This window comes from Eleutherodactylus coqui, chromosome 1, assembly GCF_035609145.1.
Source record: "Eleutherodactylus coqui strain aEleCoq1 chromosome 1, aEleCoq1.hap1, whole genome shotgun sequence".
NCBI classification, from domain to species: domain Eukaryota; kingdom Metazoa; phylum Chordata; class Amphibia; order Anura; family Eleutherodactylidae; genus Eleutherodactylus; species Eleutherodactylus coqui.
The window spans coordinates 391,184,473-391,208,122 of NC_089837.1; the positions used below are offsets into that span (position 1 = coordinate 391,184,473).

The window sequence follows — 23,650 nt, forward strand, 5'->3', positions numbered from 1 at the left end:
CCGTTTCGGCGCGGGACAACCCCTTTAACAAAGCAGAAGGAAGGAGAGCAAGACCATGAAATGGAGTTTAAACAGGACAAAAACGTAGAGCAAGGATGAGGTTTCATCGCCACACAATTAAAGAAAGACAGAATTACCTATGGTGGAACATATGAAAATTACTATATTAAACTGCAATTTCAAATTCCAACGTCACAGAAGAATTTGGGAGTACAAGTTCATAACAATCTTTGACACTGTCAAGACTGGAATGAACCTTGGAGGGGTGCTTCTTGCATCAGTGGAGAATGTGAGAAATCTGGAGCAGAGATAACACACTGGCCTGGTGACCCCCCTAACACAAATTCAGAGACCATAAAACGTTCACATCCCTTATCAGTGGATAATATATATATTATACACACCTCTTTGGATCTTTTCCATTTAAGCCTGAGGAAGAACCCTGAGTAGGTTTGAAAGCTCGCGATCACATCATATATTTTTGTTAGCCATTAGAGGGTATCATATCTACAAGATTACTTGGTTTCTCTTACTGAGAACAATGACACTTTGCTCTGTTAGCTAACACCATACCAAACTTTTTTTCTTCATTCTTAGGGCGCTTTCACACAGCAGTTTATTGCGAGCCCAAACCAGGACTGGGTCCAAAATATGGAAGACATGCAAATCTTTCCATTATACTTTCTCTCCACCCCTGGTTTTGGCTCACAAAAAACTGAACACAAAAACTGTCATGTGAAAGTGCCCTTAGGATTGTTGGAGTAATTGAACCCTAACTGCCAGAAGATGATGGTAACTCTCCAATCAGGAGTTTAAAAATTAATTGTGTCAGTACTTATAAGTCATACTCTTCTTCTATTTGCTTCAGAACTTAGTGCTTGACTGATTTTTAGCTCAGGTCCATTAGGAGAGAGCTGAGATCATGTAATTGGTATACATATACTGAGGCAAATGACTCTTAGGGTGCATTCCCACGAACGTATATCGGCTCAGTTTTCACGCCGAGCCGATATACGTTGTCCTTATGTGCAGGGGGGGGAGGATGGAAGAGCCAGGAGCAGGAACTGAGCTCCCGCCCCCTCTCTGCCTCCTCTCCACCCCCCTCTGCACTATTACGTAATATGCAAGCACAAAAAAACCGCAGCATATTCTATTTTGCCGCACATTACGCGTATGATATCCCATTGTTCTCTATGGGCACAAAATCAACACCGCCCATACGCAATTACACTGCGTATGGGTGGCGTATATATGTGCCATTGTGAAGTGACAGCGTGAGAAATGTAAACAAAAAAACACGGTGTACTATGCATGACAGTGTGTGTGAGATATGCTATCATGCACACTACAATAGTGCTGTCATACGCGGCGATAGGCTGGATCACTGCTGGCTCCACAATAAAACACTGCATTATTCACGTTTGCTTGCTTCCTGCTCTCCGTGTTTAGATGCTAGTTTCAGCAGGCCACAAGCAAATTTGTGCACCATTAGTGTTACATCCGATGGGCGCACCTCGCTGCAAGACGGACGCCGGAACAGGATCCATACTGCGTTTAGCGCAATTTTATTGGGACGATGATTATGTTACGTTCATTCTAGACTGCCAACATGAACAGGATGAACGGAGAGGATGTGGATGGGAGGGGCAGCCAGAACGGATGGCGGAAACTAGCTAATACAGGTGGGTAGATGCAGGACGGGAAATGCATTCCAAACTGGACACGCTGGCAGAAACACCAACAGGACAGTGAACTACATACTGGGAACTGGACTTACGGACAGACATAACATAGAGACTGACAAGCGACTAAAACACTCACCTTGCATACCTGCACACATAACAGATGGAATTGCTATGAAAGTATGAGGAATTAGTTTGTGAATTGGCCAAGTCACTTAAGCCCGCAAGCCACTACAAGGCTCCTCGTTGTCTTGCGGGTCCCTACTCTAACAAGACAACATCCACCAGAACCCTGCCTGCAAGCAGGGCGATCGTCCCGATAAGGGTGGCCACGTGCTGGAACCTAAGGGCCTCACAAGCCTAGAGATGATACATGATCCAGCAGGACAGGACACAGTTCACACACCAACACACTAGGGAAAGCATGCAACACAAAACACAAACAGAACAGGACTGTCCACACCTGATGTCTGGCCACATGCACAAAACACTGTTCACACACGCCTTACACATACACAGGCATGCAGGACAACAGAACCCTAGAATAAGGAGTTACCAGTTTCCTCTGAGAGGGACTGAGATATGCATATACAGCAGACCAGTGGGGATTGGCTGGCAGGAGGAGCTCCACACCCAGCCAGCTCAATTAACCCCCACCTGTGAAGGTTATGCTCCTGGAATCATGTAGAACAACAGATCCCAGCAGCAAAAACCTGACAGCACCCCCACCCCTCCTTTAAAAAAGGGGCTTCTGGACCCTTAAGGCATAAAAAAAAATTACCTCTTAGCAGGACCACTGTGTCTTATACCAAAAATCCACCAAACAGTAGCCTGCATCGAGAATTCACAATTTCAGAAAGGGAAAAAAATTGCAATCCTCCCTACTGACATAGCATGCAAAGGACTTATCCGTACAGGCCTAGTGCAGACGCCAGCCAGTCAGCAGGAGAAGGGATAAAACACAGGTACATACCACACAGGGGCACCGGCTGTTCATTACAGTTGACACCCACTAGCAATAGCTGCAATCAGCCGCTCGGCTGATTGGCACTATTAACCCTTTAAATGCCGCTGTCAATTCTGACAGAGACATTAAATCCCCGGGCCATGCGGCCCAGCCGTGATGAGATCGCAGGGAGCCGTGCATGGCAGCCGGGGTCCTTCTGAAGGGCGCCAGGGCTGTCTTAGTGGACTGCCCATCAAGCCGTCCCCGTGGGGTCACCTGATAGACTGCCTGCCCGATCGCAGTATGATGTAATACTATAGCATTACATCATACTGCAGGAGCAATCAAAGCATCACTAGTGGTGGTACCCCAGGAGGACTAGAAAAGAAAGCAAAAATAAGATCAATAAAGTTTTACTAATTGTAAAAAAAAAAGTAATAAAAGTTGAAATCACCCCCACCTTTTGCTATATCTATAATAAAAGATTCTAAATCATAAACCGAAAATGCATATTTGGTATCACTGCGTCCGTAAAATTCTGATCTATAAAAGTAATGCATTATTTACCATGCATGGTGAACATCATCTAAAAATAAAAAATAAAGACGCTTTGGGTCACCTTCTCTCCCTGAAAAAAAATGCAAGAAAAAGTGATCAAAATGTTGTATATATTCCAAAATGGTACCAACGCAAACTACAGGACGTCTCGCAAAAAAGAAACTCTCTTACAACTATGTCGGTGGAAAAATAAAAAAGTTATTGCGTGCAGAGAATGGCGGCAGAAAATAATATTAAAAAATTAAATGTTTTTGAAAAAAAACTAAACGTAGTACAGCAAAACAAAAAAAAAACTATACAAGTGTGGTATCATAGTAATCGTACTGACCCATAGAATAAAGTGATCATGTGATTTTTGTTTCAGTTTGTGCGCCGTAGAAACAAGACACACTGAAAGATGGTGGGATGTCGTTCTTTGTTTGTTTTTTTTTCATTTTACTCCAATTAGAATTTTTTCTACGTTTTTCAGTACATTATATGGTACATTAAATAGCACCATTGAAAAATACAACTCGTCCCGCAAAAAATAAGCCTTCATACAGCTAAGTCGATGGATAGATAAAGGAGTTACGATTTTTTTAAAGGGGGGGTGGGGCGGCGAAAATGGAAAAAAAAAAAAAGGGCCACGTCCTTAAGGGGTTAAAATAGCTGGAAATCACCCGTTCACGCGACCTTCAGTGCAATATAGCTGCGATCCTTTCACACACCTATGTTGTGCTAAAACAGTGCTCGTGTGAACGAGGCCTAATATATAGGGTCAGAGTGAAATAAATATAAATACCATATACAATTTAGCAATAGATAAAATTCAGCATATTAAATTACATTAATCAAAGCAGAAACTGGAAAAATGGCATCTAGGGAATTCTTCAGAACAAATTGCAAACTGCACATCCACACCCACGCCAATCCCATGTTATGGCAACAAAAAGTACACAGTGAGAAAACTCCCCAGAATAACTGCCAATGGGAGCATGCAGTATTAATGCCCATGAATCAGTGCTAAATAAGCAAATAGACTTTTATCTCACATTGCAGTTGCCCTGAGCATATGTCTGAGCTGTCATTGTTCCTCGTACCTCTACTATGGGTGACCGACTGACATATGAGTCTGCTCCCCCGACCATCTCTATAACAGTCGTTTCATCAATTAGGACACCACTGTAAACGAAGGTGATGGTGGATGGGTGTAAAAGGCAGTACACATAAGGGCCGTGAGACCAAATGCCCTTCAGTCAAGAGCCTTCCGACAGACATAGAGGTCTGTAACGATGGTGCCCCCTGTCTTTGGATGGTGGGCAACGAAACCGTTGGAGCTGCTTGTCAGATGATCGGACGGTGATCTCCACTAGTGGTCTGTCGAGGGCATTCCAAGCCTGATTGCCTTGTGTACCCTCATGCATCCACTGGTCCCAACTCCACCTAATAGTCTGGTCAGGACATCTCAGGTGGTAACAATTCGTTGATACGACCATCCAACTTCTCGCATTCCAATAATGCGCCGCTTTCAAACACTATTAACTGGATGAAATCTCTTTGATCGCATTGTTGCGGCGTCTAGTGGTCAACAAGCTCTACACAAGCAGGTAAAGGGGTCACTACACACAAGGAGCCTCTGAGAGACTTTTTATAAGTCAAGGTGGAACCACTTTTAGGGTTTCAGGTGACAAGACCGTTCATCTAATCACACCACAACTCAAAGCATTTGCATGTCTGCCTGAGATGTCGAGTATGCCGAGTTTTGCAGAAAAACGACTACTTCTAGGTGCCTGATTTTTTTCTTTTAGGGTGGATTCAGACGACCGTATATCAGCTCGGTTTTCACGCCGAGCCGATATACGGTGTCCTTGTCTGCAGGGAGAGGAGGATGGAAGAAGCAGGAGCAGGAACTGAGCTCTGGCCCCTTCCCTGCCCCTATTTGCAATGGGAGGGGTGGGGCGAAGCTCAGCGCCAGGACTTTGTTCCGCCCCGTCTCGCCCCCTCCTATTGCAAATAGTGGCAAGGGGCGGAGAGGGGGCGGGAGCTCAGTTCCTGCTCCTGGCTCTTCCACCCCCCCTCCCCCTGCAGACAAGGACACCGTATATCGGCTCGGCGTGAAAACTGAGCCGATATACGGTCGTCTGAATCTACGCTTATCATGAGTGTATGTATTTTCCTTTTAAATATAAAATTATTTCATGAATAGAAAAAAATAACAAAATTATTTCATTGCTATTTCACAGAATTCCAAAATTCAACCGCATACAATAAAGTATACAACTTCTCTTTGTAGCTAAGTGCCTTTCTTTCCATAATGAACAAATATATACATTATAGGAAAAATGGCAGCAGTTATAGGATATGAATTATCATCAGGCTTTATTCACACAGGCGTTTTATTGCGGTCATTTTGTCATGATACATCACCTGCTGAAAATCGCGACCATCTGATGCATTGGATGCCAATGCGCGTGTTCAGATGAGCGATTTTTGGGGGGCGTAAAACAGGCTGTCCGTAAAAGACAGCGCACACGGTGGTATTTCGGCTGGCCGATTTTATGCTATCCGGAAAAGATAGGTCTGGACCTATTTTTTAGCCGGAATACGTCGGCCAATCCCATAGACTCCTATGGGGGCTGCCGGAAAAGGGAAGTCGGAATGAGTTTAGCGGCGGCTTGGCAGTTGCGCCAGTTTTCACATTTTTTATGCCATGCTTGCTACTTTGCAAAACGTGGACAAGGCCTAGTATGAAATGGATTGGCATCCCAAGGTCTGACGTAGATTATGTTGCGAATGTATGCCAGCTTGTAGCTGGAGTAGATCTGATTTCTGGCGTACAGACTGACAAAAGATGGGCCACATTTATTAAGAAACGTGCACCTCTTAAATGGGTCGTCTGAGTAGGTTTTTTTTGGGGGGGGAGAAAACCCTGTTCCCCATACTGTAAAATAACTAACCGGCATACGCATTATATTTACCTCTCCCCGTTGTGTCCTGCGCTTCTGCTCCGGTGTTTGTTTACAGGCTGCAGTCCCACCTGTTTACGGAACGTCACAGACACTGCGGCCAACGATAGAGCTCAGCAATCTCTGTCACCGCTATGTGTGACACAAACCCAACTCTTCCCCTCACCCCAAGAACAGCACGGTGGTGGCAAGATCATGCTGTGTGGAGGCTTTTCATTGGCAGTGATTGGAAAACTGATCAGAACTGAAGTAAAGATGGATGGCAGTAAATACTTGAGGAAAACCTATTTTCGTCTGCCAGACATGTGAGACAATGACCCTAAACCTAATGGTGAAATTACCCTGGAAGGGACTAAAGGGACAATGGAAACATCTTGGAATATTCTTACCCACAAGTCAAACACACCTCATTTCATGTGGCCCACCAGCCGTGCAGAAAACTGACATCCCACTCACCTAGTCTGTAGCTGCGGAGTCTGTGACCACTTACCTCTTCACCCTAGGTGTCTGCATTTGCCGTCCTGTACGCAGCGCAGACACCAAGGGGAGAGGTCAGTGATCACAAACCTGGTAGCGGCTGCCACCACTGTCACACCGGGGCTGGGGGAGTGGAATAAGGGTCACTTATTACTACTGGGAAAAACATAGGGGCCACTATTACTACTGGATCAACCATGGGGGGCACTACTACTACTGGGGTCACTAATATAGGGGATGTCTACTACTGGGGCCACTACAGAGGTCACTATTACTACTCTGTCCACTATGGGGGACACCTACTACTAGAGCCACTATGGGGGACACTATTTTCACTGGGCTCCCTTCTACTTGAGCCACTGTGGGGGTCACTATTACTATTCAGCCTTACTATTACAATTGGCCCTTTGAAGGCACCCATAAGACTGATGTGGCCCTCAGTGAAAATGAGTTGACACCCCTGATCTAATCAATGCCCAGAGCTCTATCCAACTGAAAATCTGTGGCATGCCCTGAAGAGTGTTGTATACCATCACAACCCATCTAACTTGAAGTCGTTTTACCCATAGGAATCCCAGTTGTAGGTATGCTGTGCTAAGGTGGGGTTCACACGGGGTGGCTTTGCCACGGTTTTTCCGTGCGGACGCACCGCATGGGAATTCTGTGACATTTACATTAGCAACAAAGTGGATGAGATTTTGAAAATGTCATCTACAAGCTGTGAAAATAACCGACACAAGACCTGTGTGGAAATTGACATGGAGTGCGGGATTCAATTCCGCAACATGTCAAATTAATTGCGGTTACTGCTGCAGAATTCACCTTTCCTCAATGCGGAGGTGACTTCTGCACAGGAATTTGTGATACAACCTGCACTAAGCGGTGTGAGTTTGGGGCAGGCTTTCCATGGCTGATCTGTAAATCAGCTTGGCCTAACAGAGACGTACCCCAAAAGATTTGCATCTGTAATTACAGCAAAATGTGGCTCCAAAGGGCATTGTCTGTAAGGGGGTGAATACTTATGCACAGTGAACTTATTGTTTGTGTCAGTAATAATTATTTGACAGCTTGCATTTTCACTCACTCTTGCATTGTGAGATTTTTGCGCCAGTCTGAAGCCGGCCCTAAAGTGTGTAAGGACTCATGCCCACGCGTGTATGCAAGCTGCACCCGACATCCTGGGACACAGCTCACATGGCACACGTCCATGTGCTGTAATGGGTCCGTGTGGAGTCTGTGAAATCCGTGGATGGCACGCAGACCAGGGGCGTAACTATAGAGGGTGCAGGGGATGCGGTTGCACCCGGGCCCAGGAGCCTTAGGGGGCCCATAAGGCCACTCTTCTCCATATAGGAAGCCCAGTACTATGAATGAAGCATTATAGTTGGGGGCCCTGTTACAGGTTTTGCATTGGGGCCCAGGAGCTTCAAGTTATACCTCTGATGTAGACCGAATGTACATTTGTGTGTGTATAAGCCCTGGATGGAGGGGCAGACCCCCAAAATCCAATTATGTTCCATCCTGTAGCACAGGGCGACCTCCTGTTTTTCTTGTGTTGCCTACGTTGTATGTACTGAATTGGAAAGCATGACCCATCCACGCGCTCCGAGGTGGGTCAGGAGACCCCCAGGCGGGCCAGGTCTCCCTTCCAAATTCCGTACATAATGGAGGCAACATAAGACAGTGTGGTCAGCACTGGAAACACCAGGGGGGCCAATACTTAAAGGAGATGTCCCGCGCCGAAACGGGTTTTTTTTTTTTTAAACCCCCCCCCCCCCCCCCCGTTCGGCGCGAGACAACCCCGATGCAGGGGTTAAAAAAACCACCCGCACAGCGCTTACCTGAATCCCGGCGGTCCGGTGACTTCAATACTTACCGCTGAAGATGGCCGCCGGGATCTTCTACCTTCGTGGACCGCAGCTCTTCTGTGCGGTCCACTGCCGATTCCAGCCTCCTGATTGGCTGGAATCGGCACGTGACGGGGCGGAGCTACACGGAGCCGCTCTCTGGCACGAGCGGCTCCATAGAAGAAAGCTGAAGACCCGGACTGCGCAAGCGCGGCTAATTTGGCCATCGGAGGCCAAAAATTAGTCGGCTCCATGGAGACGAGGACGCTAGCAACGGAGCAGGTAAGTATAAAACTTTTTATAACTTCTGTATGGCTCATAATTAATGCACAATGTACATTACAAAGTGCATTATTATGGCCATGCAGAAGTGTATAGACCCACTTGCTGCCTCGGGACATCTCCTTTAATGGCCAAATGTATCAGTTCACTTGCTGCACCAGAACTGTGCATGCACTGCCCAATCTCTCGTGCCACCAAAGCCCGTTTAGTGGTCAGCGGCTCCACTTTATAATCTGTGCCAAGGGGTTCATGGCATCATGTGTGCAGCACAAGAAATGTCAGCGATGGTGGATTACGTCATCTAATCTCCTTCATAAGGTTATGTGAAGACTTTGTTGTGCCACCATGACGTCACGTTTTCTCGTGAAGCGGCCGGTAACATGAGCACATTGGGGCCACTACATGCCCTACACAGCGCCCCGCCCCCAGTCACATGACCAGCCGGGTGTGCGCGGCTGTATACAGAGCCATGCCGCTGTGGGCCCGCCCCGGCAGTGAGTTAGTAGTGGGCGGTCCCTTTCAGCGCTCCTCCCCCGAGCCCCGGTGTGTATCTGGCTGCGTGTGCTCGGCAGCTGCTCTCAGCGTTACGATGTCTGTGTGCTCCGAGCCCGGCTTCTCCAGCGAGGAGGTGCTCAACCTCCGCTTCCCTCTGCACCGAGCCTGCAGGGACGGAGACCTCGGCTGCCTTCAGTCTCTGCTGCAGGGCCCGCCCGGGAATACGGCGCAGCAGCTCGGCAAGGAAGACTCGTGCTACGGCTGGACTCCCATACATTGGGCTGCTCACTTCGGGAAGGTGACGTTGTGTATTGTAGCATAGAGCGGGAATCTCCCCGGGATGATGGGGAGTGGGAGGGGACGGCGCCATTTGCTTCAGCGCCTTCCCGTTCTGTAGGAGGCGGAATAACCAGTAAAGAAAGCAGAGACAAAGAAAAGGGGCGGGGCGTGGGCGGGGTTATGCTAATATGGGGTGGCTGCCGCTGGAGGAGGGGCGTCTGCTGCTGAGAACAAAGGCGGGAAGTGAGCAGTGTGTACGCGGCGCGTTGTGTGGACAGCTGTGAGGCGGCGGGAAGCGGTGCCTGTACTAGGCAGGGGCTGCTGTTATGTGACAGACCTTATGGCAGTTCCTGGCCACTACTGTGTGGGCGCACTGTCCAGTGTAACACGAGGAGCTGAGTGACTACATGTTACTACACGGTCCTGGGCGCTTGGCACTTATTAAAGGGGATTCTCATAGATTCTGCCCACTGCCATGGCGACCAGCCGGAGTCTACGGGGAGACGTCAGCGCCGTTTATGTAGCTCTCATGGTAATAAATGGGAGCTGCAGAAACCTAAAGAGAAAAACTAACTTTGAGATAAATACTTAAACACACATTCTGGGCACAGGGGGCATGTGGCGGGCGCACTGGCACAAAGCGGACCCATGAAAGGGGAGACAACTGCTTCTGCTGTTAGTGTTCGCATTGTTCGCTGACATCCTGTGTTTAGCATATCTAGTCCCCAGCTGTGACTGCGCCAACCACGTGCCCCCCGCGCCCTGAATGTGAGGGTCTTTAAGGACTTGTTCCGTTTTTCTCCTTACGCCTGCTCTGTGAAGGGCTGCTCTCATACTTACACTAAAGGCCCATTTAGACACAACGATTCTCACTCAAAATTCCATCAAACCCGTCTAGTCTTTAAGAATTGAGCGATGAGCTCTTATCAGCGGTGCAGGCTGTTATCACAGATAGCAGCGCTGATAATGTTCTTTCAGCTTGTCTTGCTGGTAGTTCATGGCGGGACGCGAGCTGTAATCGCAGAGAACAATGCAGCCGTTTGCTTACGCAGAACGGCTGTATTTGCTGAGCTTCCATTTAAGCAAGAACGCGTCATGCTCACATCCAGAAACTTACAAGCACAGTATTAGTCGGAGTTTGTCAGACTGATATCACCTGTGTAAATGCACCCTGAGGACGCCTGCGCCCCATGCCCTGGCATTCACCTTATACTTGCCCGTTTGGCGTCTTCTCTCTCTGCATTGTGATGTGCCGGCTGTCGAACAGCCGCACAGACCCGAGCTGGCGCGTCACCAGTGATGTTTCTGTTCGAGGCTCGCACAGAAATGGGACATGCTGTGATTTGTTTTCTGCGTGAGTTTTCACGCGGTCAAATGACGGCTGTCTGCATAGGATTGCATTATGTAATGGCATCCTATGGCAGTGGGTATGGGCGGAAATTCTGTGGGAAATCCTGCTGCGGAATTTCCGCCTGTGTGCATTTGGCCTAAGGCCTCCTTCCCACGAACGGATTTACGCCGCGTAAATTCGCGGCAAAAATCTGCTGCGTTGCCCCCTGCTATTAGGTTCTATTGAACCTAATAGCACAATGCTCACGATGCGTAATTCCACCGCGGAATTTCACACTGTGAAATCTCCCGTCCTCACCCGCAGCATGCTCTATTTGCCGCGAGTGTACGCTCTGACGGCTTCCATTGCAGTCAATGGAAGCCGTCCGTTCACGCTATCTCCCGCTGTAACACAGCGGAAGATAGTGTGAAAACCCTTTCCCGCCTACCGCCGCCGTGTCATATGACGCGGCCGGCGCATCACGTGACACGGCCGGCCACGTCGTGACGCGGTGGGCGTGTCACATGACACGACGGCGGTGGGCGGGGAAGCGTCTTCACGCTATCTTCCGCTGGTAAGTATGGGGTCTCTAGGGGGGCGCCGTGACGGGCTTCACTGCGGAATATTCCGCAGCGGAGCCCGTCACGCTCGTGTGAAGCCGGCCTTATATTGAGAGGAAAAAGCCTTCTAATGAAGGTGCAGAACAGCCGCAGCAAGCGCCCTTGGTGTGTTATACCTCAGGAATCCTTGGAGGCTGCACTGCTATATGCCCCTCTACACGTCAGGCCCCGTGTACTGGCTCCAGCTCTGCAGCAGACTACACTTGTGTACAGTACACAGCCAGGATACACCAGACGTTTTGGACCACATCCAGCATATGTGTCGGGAGCTTCCCTGGTGTATACATACGTGTTCACAAAATGACGTGTGCACACAGCCCAAGCTGTAATTATCTGGGCAGACTCCCCCTTAAAGGGAACCTGTCACATCCCCACAGCACCTCAAACTGAGTTATGGTGCTGTTAGAGAATGTGACAGGGAGGGGGGGATGTATTTAATTCTCACCTGCTCCTGCGATCCAGCGCCGTCACTCGGTAAAGTTTGCGCCACACGAAATTCTTTTCAGAGTCCTGTGCACACACTCCTCTATAGTGTCAGATTTTTGTGTGGTGCGTGGTCTTTACCAGGTCACAGCGCAGGAGCAGCTGAGATTAAGAAATACATCCCCCAGCTCCCTGTTACATCCCCTAATGCCATGACTCCATGCTGTGGGGACATGACGGGTTCCATCTAAAGGGATTATTCGGAGACCCATACATGCCTGATTCCAGTTCAGGTCCTTCGGTGCTGGCATTGGGTCATGTGGTATAGATTTACTCCCTGAGGTCGGTGATGGCTGGAATGACTAAGCAGTACCCTTCTCCCTCTGAAATGCCAGGACAGAGGAGGGACTGGCTAAGGCTCTGTTCAGATGGCCCTCAGCTCATTACATCCAGTGGTTTTAAAAAATTGCCCAGCATGCTGTAATTATTTGTCATTTTTTTTCCCCTGTATACTAATAGACCCCCTGGATGGAACCACTCCTAGTTAATGGGTTCGGCCACTGTGACAGAGCAGGGGGCAGTGTTTTTTTGCTCTTCTATAGCAGAACAGAAGTATAAAAACAGCTTTAGTTCTGGAGGTGAGGCAGGCAGCCTTCCCCTACAGTGACATCACTCGTACTGGGAGGGGATCTATTACACGTGACCCGTGCCGGCACCGCTGGATCCTAATTGGATTTGGGTAAGTATAGCAAATCCGCAGGTTAGAGTTAAAGGGGTTGTCTCGCGAAAGCAAGTGGGGTTCAGCACTTCTGTATGGCCATATTAATGCACTTTGTAATATACATCATGCATTAAATATGAGCCATACAGAAGTTATTCACTTACCTTCCCTGCGCTGGCGTCCCCGTCTCCATGGCTCCGTCTAACTTCAGCGTCTAATCGCCCGATTAGACGCGCTTGCGCAGAAGGGTCTTCTGCCTTCGGGTCTGTTCGGCAGCAGCGGCGTTCTGGCTCCGCCCCCTTCCGCGTGTAGTCGCGTAGCTCCGCCCCGTCACGTGTGCCGATCCAGCCTCCTGATTGGGCGGTTAGACGGAGCCATGGAGACGGGGACGCCAGCGCAGGGAAGGTAAGTGAATAACTTCTGTATGGCTCATATTTAATGCACGATGTATATTACAAAGTGCATTAATATGGCCATACAGAAGTGTATACCCCCACTTGATTTCGCAAGACAACCCCTTTAATGTACAGTTCCAGTAGAAAATCCACTGCCTTTTTTTAACTCTACATGTGACTTAGATTTACTTCAATCCCATTCACCTTGATGGTAGACTTTTTCTGCTGCGGGGAGCGGTGACGTCTTCACACCAGGTCTACCTGTTCCCTGCATTGGGGTGCGTTCACAAGTTGAAATCTACCATCCTATTCCTTATTTTGCCTGCTGATGGGGACAGATGAGGTGCTTTTAGGTGGGACGATTATCGTTCAAACGAGTAAAATAATCATGCGGTCTAAATGCAGCCAACAGCTGAACAGTGAATGATTATTTTTCACTTGTTCGCTCATTTATGTCTCTGCAGTTACTAAACTGGTAGCATGGCAAGTATGCTGATGTGGGAGACCAACTGCCTGTACTTTCCTCACTGCTTATCCTGCTTTTGATTGGCTGCGAGCCTTCCTTCGAGTCAGGGAGAGGGTTAGTGATCACCTAATGCTGACAGCCCAGGACCGCTGTCCAGCAATGAGCCGCTGTAGTCTCACTTATGTGGTGTGCAGCTATATCCGAGGCTGATTTTGAGATTCCTGAAGCAGGCTAAGCAGTAGTATGTGTAGCTTGTTCCCCATGTTGGTGTCTCTGCCATACTACTGGTTTAGTAGCTGCAGGGACACTGATTGATGTCCTTTTTATACACAGAGGCTTGTGTAGAGCAGTGATTCACAACGTTCCTGAGCCAAGTACTGCCAACTGAAACTACATCAAAGTCCTCTAAAGCTCTGATTATACATTATACTGCCTATTTAAAGCACAGTAAGAAGACAGCTTGAGTAAGTCTTAGGCCGCCTGCAGACAGCCGGGTCAGATCCCGCTGCGAGAAATCTTGACCCGACCTGAGCCCCTGCAGGGACCAGTGCGGTGCTCACCTCTGCCGCGGCTCCCGATCTTTGATGTTCCCGCTGCCGGCGCAGAGCGGACCCGGGGCGTCGGGAGAAACATTTCTGTGCGGTACCCTGCTAGACCTGCACAGAAATAGAGCATGCTGCGATTTGTTTTCCACATGTATTTTCATGCGGACAAATTGCGTCCGTCTGTATAGGATTGCTTTTTGCAATGCAATCCTATGCAGGCGTCCAGGGGTGGAAATTCGCTGAATTTCCGCCCATGTGCAGGGGACCTTATATGAGAAATATTCTTGTGGTCCATTCTGGCAGTTGAGAAGCTAAGGTCGAGACCAGGGGTGCACAACCTTTACATACTGAACAACTCGCAAGTATCACAGTAAAGCGTAAAGGGATATTACCATCTTGGACAATCGGCACAAATTACTACTCCTCTACTCCTTTCTGGAGTGCTACACCACAGTCAAGCGACCCCATTCTCCTAAAGTGTGAGGGACCCAGAGATGGCTACACAGTGCACCATTAGTAGTTGCCCGGATCTCCTGCTGAGTAGTGTGCCTTCTCACATAAAAATGTACTTGTGAGCAGCCAGACATAGACAAGTCTTTCTGTGTCCACTTAGTTGGGGAACCGCCAAGAATTGCATCATGGTTGCATATGTCACCTGAGACTCGGATTGTACGTTTCTGGTCTAGATGATACAGTTGTCCATCTCTGAGTAGAGCACAGAATGAACCCATCTTCTGAAAGAACGCCTATAGTGTTCATTCGCTCGGGAATTCAGTTTAAACACACATAGAAATAATCTTATTCTTTTGTTTACAGGATCATTTAGTTCACTGTACCAGTGAATGTGAATAACTGAGCAATCTGTGTTTAAACCAAATGATTAGCGAACGAGCCAGCGATGGCTTTTATGCTTGCATACAATAAATGATGAGCGATAATTATCGTCCGTTTACACTCTGATTTTCATTCGCACTTGAACGACCCAACAATATATATTTTTTTTAAACTATCATTTTGTGTAGAAGCATTTTTCAATGTAACTTTTTTTTACCTTATTTTTTTGTTGTGTTCTAGTAAAAATACTTGCTGTCATCCTGCCATATTTAATTACTCTAGTAATTGTAGGTTTTGACAAACATTAGCATTTTAATCTTATCTCCTATTAAATGCTGCCATTTCTGCTTTGTCTTCACAGTTGGAGTGCCTGGTACAGTTGGTAGGAGCAGGTTGCTCTGTTAATGCCAGCACAACTCGATTTGCTCAAACACCTGCTCACATTGCTGCGTTTGGGGGACATCCACACTGCCTGATATGGCTAATTCAAGCAGGTGCCCATGTAAATAAACAGGCAAGTAGTATAATCTGCTGATTGCTTGACAACAGGTTTTCCCAGTGTACTTTTAATTTGGTGGGGGGGAGAAGTTGCATGCCAAAAAAGGTGCTTTTAAAGAAGTTGGTCGCTTGATGGCTAATGTTAACATTCATATGTAATAGGTAAATTAGCAAGTTGCTTATATTCATCTTTTTCTACTAATGGTTAAGCCATGAGCCCTCGTTTGACAATCCTTCCCTCTGGTTGAGGAGCATGTGGCTGAACACATCATTCAGCCACCTGCATTAAAACAAGTCCAGGACCTGCGCAGGTGCTAGTTGCGGTGTGTTTCTTCAGTGAAGCAAAGTGACACATGTGGTCACATCCCCCTGCATCTATAGCCATCTTATGAACTGGAGGGAAGGCTTGATGAAAAAGGGCACCAACTCGGAGGACAGGGATGAACTAGCTTACCCGAAGTAACCTTATGCTCCGACCCTAGATACAGTTATTGCAGCTCTACTCAGGAAACCCCTAAGTATGCTGTAATACACATATATACATGCAGTTGTAGATTCCATAACAGTAGATACATAAAGGATCAGGGCATACAGAAAAGCAATGATGTAAAAAAAAAAAAAGCTGTGGTGATAAATATCAGATCACACAGACCCATTGATGATAACCTTGCAGTGTCCCATGAACAAAAAAAGGTCCAAACAAGTGAGAAATGTCATAAACAATGAGCCAAATAATAGAATATATCAGTTTCCCAAGGAGTACGTTCCAATAATGGCATACGCTTGGGCCCACTGCACACTGCTGTATTTGCACTGCGGGATCCGCAGCTCTGGATCCTGCAGCAAATACAGCCCATAGGACATACGTTGAAAAATTTGTTTCCATGGCCACAAGTGGAAGTCAACTGCGATATTCTGCCCGAAAGGTGGAAATCGCAGCATGTCCTATTCTAATGCGAGCTTCAGCACTATTCACGTCATCGATGGCTCTGCGGCGCGGCTGTGCCCCAGCCGGCACATCCACGGAGCAGAGAGAAGATGCCGGACAGGTAAGCCAGGGTCACAGAGGATCTCTGTCGGAATCCAACCTGGCCATCTGTGTTCAGCCTTATGGTTTTACACCATGCCATATAAGCTCCCGACATGTTTCCCCAGGTTCACTGGAGAGGGTAGGAAGGAGATATTTGCAAGGGAACCATAATAAGATGAGTGAGTTGCACACTATTTGCTTAGTTCATTTGGCTCCGTCTCTGTCCTTAGCACTTGTCCCATTGTAACTGTAGGCTTTCATTAGTCAAATAGAGACACTTGGATCTCCTTTTGCCCAGGTTTGTTCTCTTGTATTTTTGTCTGCTAGAATAGTGTAGTTGACTGTTCTGTCTGGCCGAAATAACACAAACTAGCTTCTTCTGTAAGCAGTCTTTAGTAATTCGGACAGAACGCCACAGTGGAAACAAATGCAATGTGAACCTGCCCTTACGCTGACACTTAATGGAATTACTTGTATGCACAAGTGGTGATCAATTTGAAGAGAAAATGTTGTCAAGACTATTAGAAGTCTGATGTTACTAGTTAGAAGTGAGCTTTTACACAACAGATTTCACTATTTTGTTATGGGTGTTTTCAAAAAGCGAACCTGGAAACTACTAGCTAGTAAGTCTAACTTCTAATGTGGGTAAAATGTTTGAAGGGTTTATAAGTGGTGCTATCCTGGAGTACCACATGAAAAATAGCTGTATAACTCCATATCAACATGGGTTTATGAGGGTTCACTCCTGTCAAACCCAATCTGATAAGCTTCTACTAGGAGGTACGTTTTAGACTGGACCGGGGAGAGTCACTGGATCTTGAATATATTGCGTTTTCCAGAGCGTTGATACTTTGGTGCATAAAAGGCTGGTATATGAAATGAGAATGTTTAGGTTCAAATAGATTTTTATTGTGCATCAACAGCTTGGTCACATTTTTTAAAATCACTTCAACATTATCAAAACAAGCAATAGAATAAACTTGGTAAACTATTGTGAATGGGTCTGCTTCGAAGCTTATTATACAAACAGAGAATTAGCAGAGAAGAAGAGGCAGAAAACAGAGTATCCTGGGGGATTAATGTTGTGCTTCGCACAGTAATCCTTAAACGCCTGGTTTACGTTAACGCCTTCTTGCGCGTTCTCCCCTGCTCTCCTCTCCGTCTTGATCCATGTTGCGAGACTGGTTGTCCTGTCTCGTCCCATCTTATAATTCTGATTGGACCTCTTTTGCTGTTGACTTAATTTTACTTACTCTAAGACACACAAAGAGGGGGGGGGGGGGGGAGTTATCCGGGGGGTTGAAGACTAGGGTAGGGAGGGAGGCAGAAAGAAGGGAGCTGGGGGGGGGGGGAGAGGAGAGGTGTGCGGAGTTAAAGGTAGGTATTACCGCGTGTGTTGCGCTCCGGGGGTATTTCATACAAACTCATTAGTCTATAGAGCCTTGCTCTATCCATTTTCTGAGATTATCAGTTCCCCTGAACGCCACCCACAGCTGCCATAGTTTGTAGTAGGCTTCCCATAATTTGGGCTCATCTGCCCCCAGCTCATCCAATCTCATGAGAGTATGGAGTTCTTCTACCCACATGCCCCTGGATGGAGCGGTAGTTGAGCGCCACAATCTTGGAATGAGTCTTCTCATTGCTATTATGAAATGTTTTAATAAACTTGCTTTTGCTCCTCTCGCGGAGCCTGGGAACAGGGAGAGCAGAGCCAGCCTGGGTGTCATCGTAACGTCCGAGTGGTTAACGTGGTTGTACAGGGTTGTCACTTCTTTCCAGAGATCGGCTACTGGCTGACATTCCCACCAAATGTGTATCATGTTGCCTCTGCTCACGCTGCACCTCCAGCAATCCGAGGAGACCTGGGGATAGATCCTCTGCAGTTGGTCAGGGGTTCTGTACCACCTTGAAACTATCTTGTAGTTAAGGTCTTGAATTCTACCTGCCGTGGAGACCTTATGGGTCAGATTCCAGATCCTTCCCCAGTCCTCCTCTGTGAGGTTGTCCCCCAACTCCCGCTCCCAGGATTCCCTATACTTCAGGGCCTCGTCCCCCGTCTCCCGGCCCAGCAGCATTTTATATAGCTTGGAGATCATGTGTCTCTGGTTTATGCTTGATAAACAGATTTGTTCGAACTCCGTAAGGGACGCTGTTAGGTTCACTTTCGGCGTCAGCGAGCTCACAAAACTCCTTAACTGTAGATATTGCAGCCAAGAACCTGGCTGTGGTGGAGCCTGGTCTAGAATCTCTGTCAAGGATTTCATTCCTGACTCTGTCACTACGTCTCTTAGTCTGGGTGTTGGAGTGGCCGGGAGGGACAGGAGACCCGTCCTATTTTTGGTGGTTTCAAATAAGGGATTTGCAGTAAGCGGTGTTAATGGCCCCGGGACTGTGACCAGGCCAATGCGCGGCGCAAAGCCCGCCCATGTGGTAAACAATTGGAGACTGAAGGGAGAGATGTTAGGAATGTCTTTTATCCACCTGGTTGGTATCCAGGGGGCTCCGTATAGGCCGTCCGTCTCTCCTGCGTGTTCTATTTCCACCCAAAGCCTTGAACTCCTGCTTTTAATGATATCAAGGGCACAGTTTGCTATGTTGGCTTTATGGTATAGCGCAAAGTCTGGTAGGCCCAGGCCTCCCTTTTCTTTTTCCCTCGTCAGTATGGAGTAGCGTAATCGTGGTTTGCACCCCTTCCATATGAAGTTTATGATCAAAGATCTAATTTTTTTGAAAAATACTCTTCGGAGTCCTATTGGGACGGTTTGACAGATGTATAAAAATCTGGGCAGCACGTCCATTTTTACCGCATTGATTCGCCCATTCCATGAAATATAAAGGGGGTTCCATTTGCCCAAATCCTTCTCTAGACTTTCGACGAACGGGATGAAATTTAATTTGTAGGCTGCCGTAGGCTCTGCTGAAATATTTATTCCTAAATATTTTAAGTGTGTCAACCCACCGAAAGGGGAGTACTGACTTCAGATGGGAGACCTTGGCCTGCGAAATGAGAATGTGGGTAAGTAACTGGCTGAGTGATAGAAAGCTGAGGGTGGTTATAAATGGTACTCTGATTGGGTCACCTATTCTTAATATTTATAAATGACTGCTGGGAGGGATTGTATAATAAAAATCAATATATGTAGATTATACAAAATGATGTAAAGTAACATAAGAGAGGACAGTATATGGTTGCAAATGGATCTAGATAAATTGGGGGCTTGAGCAAAGAAGTGGCAAATGAGGTTTAACACTGATAACTGTATGGTTCTGCACATGAACAGGGGAAATACATGTCACCATTACACACTACATGGGAAACCACTGGGAAACACTGAGATGGAAAAGGACTTGGGGATTTTTTAAAATCTCAAATGGAGCAACCAGTGTCAGGCAGCTGCTGCCAAGGCAAATAGGATCACTGGGTGCATCAAAAGCGGTCTAGGGGCATTGAAGAGAACATTGTTCTTCCTCTTTACAAGTCACTGGTCAGATCACACATGGAATTTTTGTGTACAGTTTTGGGCACCAGTACTCAAGAAGGACAAATCGGAGTTTCAGTGGGTTCAAAGACAGGCAACTAGTACCCAGAGAGGTTATCAAAATTGGGAGTTATTTAGTTTAAAGACTGCTGAAGGGTCAGTGATTACTTCGGAAGGGTCAGTGATCAAGGGATTATTCCAATTGCCAGATTGAAGTTGGGAAGGAATTCCCCACCCTGCTAGAATGGGGAAAATTGACTACTACCTCATTGGCCTTTTTTGCCTCCCTCTTGAGCAACATTGGGTAATGAGCTTAACTAAATTGCCATATGTCTTTTTTTTTCAGCCTTATATTCTGTTACTATGTTTCTACTTGGTGATAAAGTTGGGAACAATGTTTTAGTACTACAAACTGTTGCTAGTTCCTAGGCTTTCGTCACATTGTGTTCGATCCCTGTTTTTGGCGTATACACTGAGAGCTGTGTTCACAGTAACCATAAGGTTCCATTCGCCCAACAGAGCACAAGAGTCTTCATCAGGCTAGTATGCCCGGAGACTTTTTACAATTGGAGCATATGTTTGAGCGTTCCCTTGGTTTATGTCAGGAAATCCTTCCAATATATATCTGTGACGAAGGGTTAGAATGCAGTGTGAGCAGAGCCTTTTCTTTAATTTTTTCAAGTTTACTTTTATTAAGCTTTTCTCACTTTCTCTTTTTTTTTTCTTTTAGGACTATGTGGGCGAGACCCCTGTCCACAAAGCAGCAAGAGCTGGTAGTATCGACTGCCTTAAAGCTCTTGTATCCAATGGAGCACAAATAGAGTATGTACCTCTTTTGTTTGTATTTTTATGCTTTTTCATATTTCACATTGAATCAGACACTACACAAAGACATTCTGTATCAATAACAAATGAGTAGACTCATTTGCGGAGTCCCACTTTGGGCTATATGACCTATTGTTTCTACACATTACTGAAAACCTAGTGCATGGTGCTTTATATTAACTTGCATTTAATTTAAAAACAATTTCATTAATGGGGTATTCCCATCCTAGATATTTATGGCTTATCTACAGGGTTTGCCATAAAAGTCTAATGGGTGCATTTCCAATCTCTGGGACCTGCACCTATCTGTAGAACGAGGCGCCCTGTCCTGCTGCATTTAAGCTCTGATGTGTGACTAGGAGTTGCATAAACAGCATAGTTCTCTCATCTTGCACGGTTTTCATAACTCGTGCAATGCAGAAACAGCCTAGCTCGCTGTGATACTGTTTATATGGCTCTCATTCATTACTTTGGAGTTATGGAATCTGTCTTGCACAGGGTGCTTGACTGTTTATGTAAAACCCAGCCACCTCTCAGAGCTTGGATGTGGTGGCCAGAGGGACAAGAGCAGCGGGACAGGGTTGAATAAGAATACCCGTTTTGATGCCTTCTCTAAGTAACACCTTAGATGCATTAATATGGTGTTTTATGTACATTGTTTAACCATTTTTGTCTTAAAGGTTTATAGATTTCCTTCTAAAGTGCTTACTACCACCTCAAGTAGAAGTATTTGCCTCATGCAATTCCCAACAATGACCGGTATAGATTTGCAGTCGTGTGACTTGAAAGCAGGTTTTCGTTTTCTTTTTTCTATTTTTTTTTTTACTTTTCATCCTTATGCTGCAAACTGTTCAAAATCAACATTAATGTCCTTGCTTCATAAATATCAAATATTGTTGCTCAGTGATCTTTGTAGAGCAGGTAAATGATTTTGTGGAAAGGCCATGTATCCTATTTGTAAACCACAGAAAACTAAACACGCAAATGTTCGACCTTTTGTAGATCTTGGTATCAAATGGTAAAAATGCAAAACATAGAAAATGCACAGATGAACCCATCCATTCTTCTCTCAATATATTCATTTTCTCTGACCTTAAGTTGTCTTAGATTGCAAAACTCAGGGTCATTTTTTTACACGGGTTGATCTATCCGGCAGAGATGCCCAACAGACCGTCCCAGCGATTATCACTCCTGTGCTTCTACAGAGGAGCAATCATCACTCAGTGAATGGAGGCGGAGCGAGCTGGGGATTGTTCTGGGCCGCACACACACCCCACCCCTCTCCCCCCTCCATTCACAGTGAACAAGCAGTTGCTCATAGATGAATGACTGCCTGTTTATGCAGTCCATTTGTCGTATGGTTTTTAGACATTCATAAACAGAATGACGAACAAATTGTGGTTCGTTGCTCAGTTGGTGCATGGTTTTACACTGAGCAACAATTGTTCAGATTCCCCTTGATCATGGGAATCTGAACGATTTGCCAGTCTAAAAGGGCGCTTAGAAATATTAAAAAAAAATAATTCTGATCTGCCATGCCCCCTTCTCTAACAATCCTGTGTTTAGCTGTAAGGGAGCCTTCCCCTACTGCTCTGTCTGCAATAGAGACAAAGTACATTGAGCTCCCTTCCCATCTCTTTGCCTAAGCCGTGCCCCTTGACTGTCTCTATTAATACAAAAGTAATCAGAGCTTAGAAGGAAATTGGCCCATGTGGTGTCTGCAACATTTCTACAAGAGTGTTTGCTTTGGGAAAATGCAGAAAATCCCACAGACTTAATACCTGGCAACATTATGTTCTGCATACTTTATTACTCATGTCTAGGCTTACAGTTCTTTTGTGTATGGGCCAATCATGATTAAGACAGAGTCCAGTCCATTTTCTTGCAAGGCTGGTTAAACAAAAAAGTTGTTCAACCATTGAATATTATAAGCATTGTATTAAAGAAAAAAACAATGTTTTCCATTTACTTGCTATTTAAAAAGATGCAGTAAAGAGTTATAACCCTTGTTTACATAATATGGTGCTGCTTGGTGTTCACGCTGTATAGCAATGTGCACAACCAGCCAATAGTCTGAGTGCTGGAGAGCACACATGCTCAGTTAACCCCCCCCCCCCCCCCCCTACAATCGGGTCTCTGCATATTAATGCTTTGTTCACGGCAGAGCGGCTACTAGAATAGTTTTCTGCTCGTCTGGAAAGGATGGTGCAGCAGCATGGCAGTAGGGCTGGGAAGACTCCTTCTGTATGGGCAGGAAGAAGGGACTATATTGTTACTGCCAGAGGGGGAAGGAGACTGATTATGTCAAGAACTCACCTTAAGTAGTACTAAGGTGTCAGTCATGTGTAAGTAAAAATGCTGAAATCCTTTTCTTTCTGCTAGAAAAACTAGAAATTGTGTCAAAACAATTGTGTAAAAAACAAACATTTTTTTAAAATTGAAAATAATCTATAGGATATCCCCTTTAATCATGGCTTTCCTTCATTAAAGCGGTTCCCAGGACCTTAAGCAGACCCTGTCCACTATGCCAGATCTATATAAAAAAAGTGTCATTCCCTCAGTTATACTAGCATACAATTACATCTACTAAACATGCCCCCTGACAGTCACCTGCTTTGAAAATAATCATGTGCTGCAGTCTGTCACTTGTATTTCTGTGTCTTTTTCACAGCTGCTGACTGCCTGAGAAGGATCATGCGTAACATCAAGTGAGGCCACAGAAACAGAACCCCTTGTTTAGTCCTTTGTGAGGCTGCTTAGTCATTAGTATAGGTCTGTTAGGGTAAGGGCATGAAGTCTGGTGACTCAAAAGTATGTGATGTCACCTTGAAGAGTTATACAGAAGTTCTAATTTAAACAGATCTGTAATTTAATGAAGGTAAATTAACTCTTAAGCAGATCAGTTTTCAATTCAAATACTACTGAACAACATTACAGAAACTCAGGTTGGCATATTAATTTATGAATGCAGAC

The 23,650-nt window shown here is 46.1% G+C and overlaps 1 protein-coding gene across 1 annotated transcript in view; it reads left to right on the top strand.

Moving 5' to 3' along the window:
* Nucleotides 1-9,258: 9,258 nt before the first annotated feature.
* ANKRD10 (ankyrin repeat domain 10) overlaps nt 9,259-23,650 on the top strand; it is a 39,293-nt gene continuing 24,901 nt past the window's right edge. Inside the window, exons 1-3 of the mRNA XM_066579782.1 lie at nt 9,259-9,530; nt 15,207-15,359; nt 20,583-20,674. Of these exons, the coding sequence (XP_066435879.1) occupies nt 9,327-9,530; nt 15,207-15,359; nt 20,583-20,674 (449 nt within the window). The 5' untranslated portion in view covers nt 9,259-9,326. The remainder of the gene's footprint in view (nt 9,531-15,206; nt 15,360-20,582; nt 20,675-23,650) is intronic.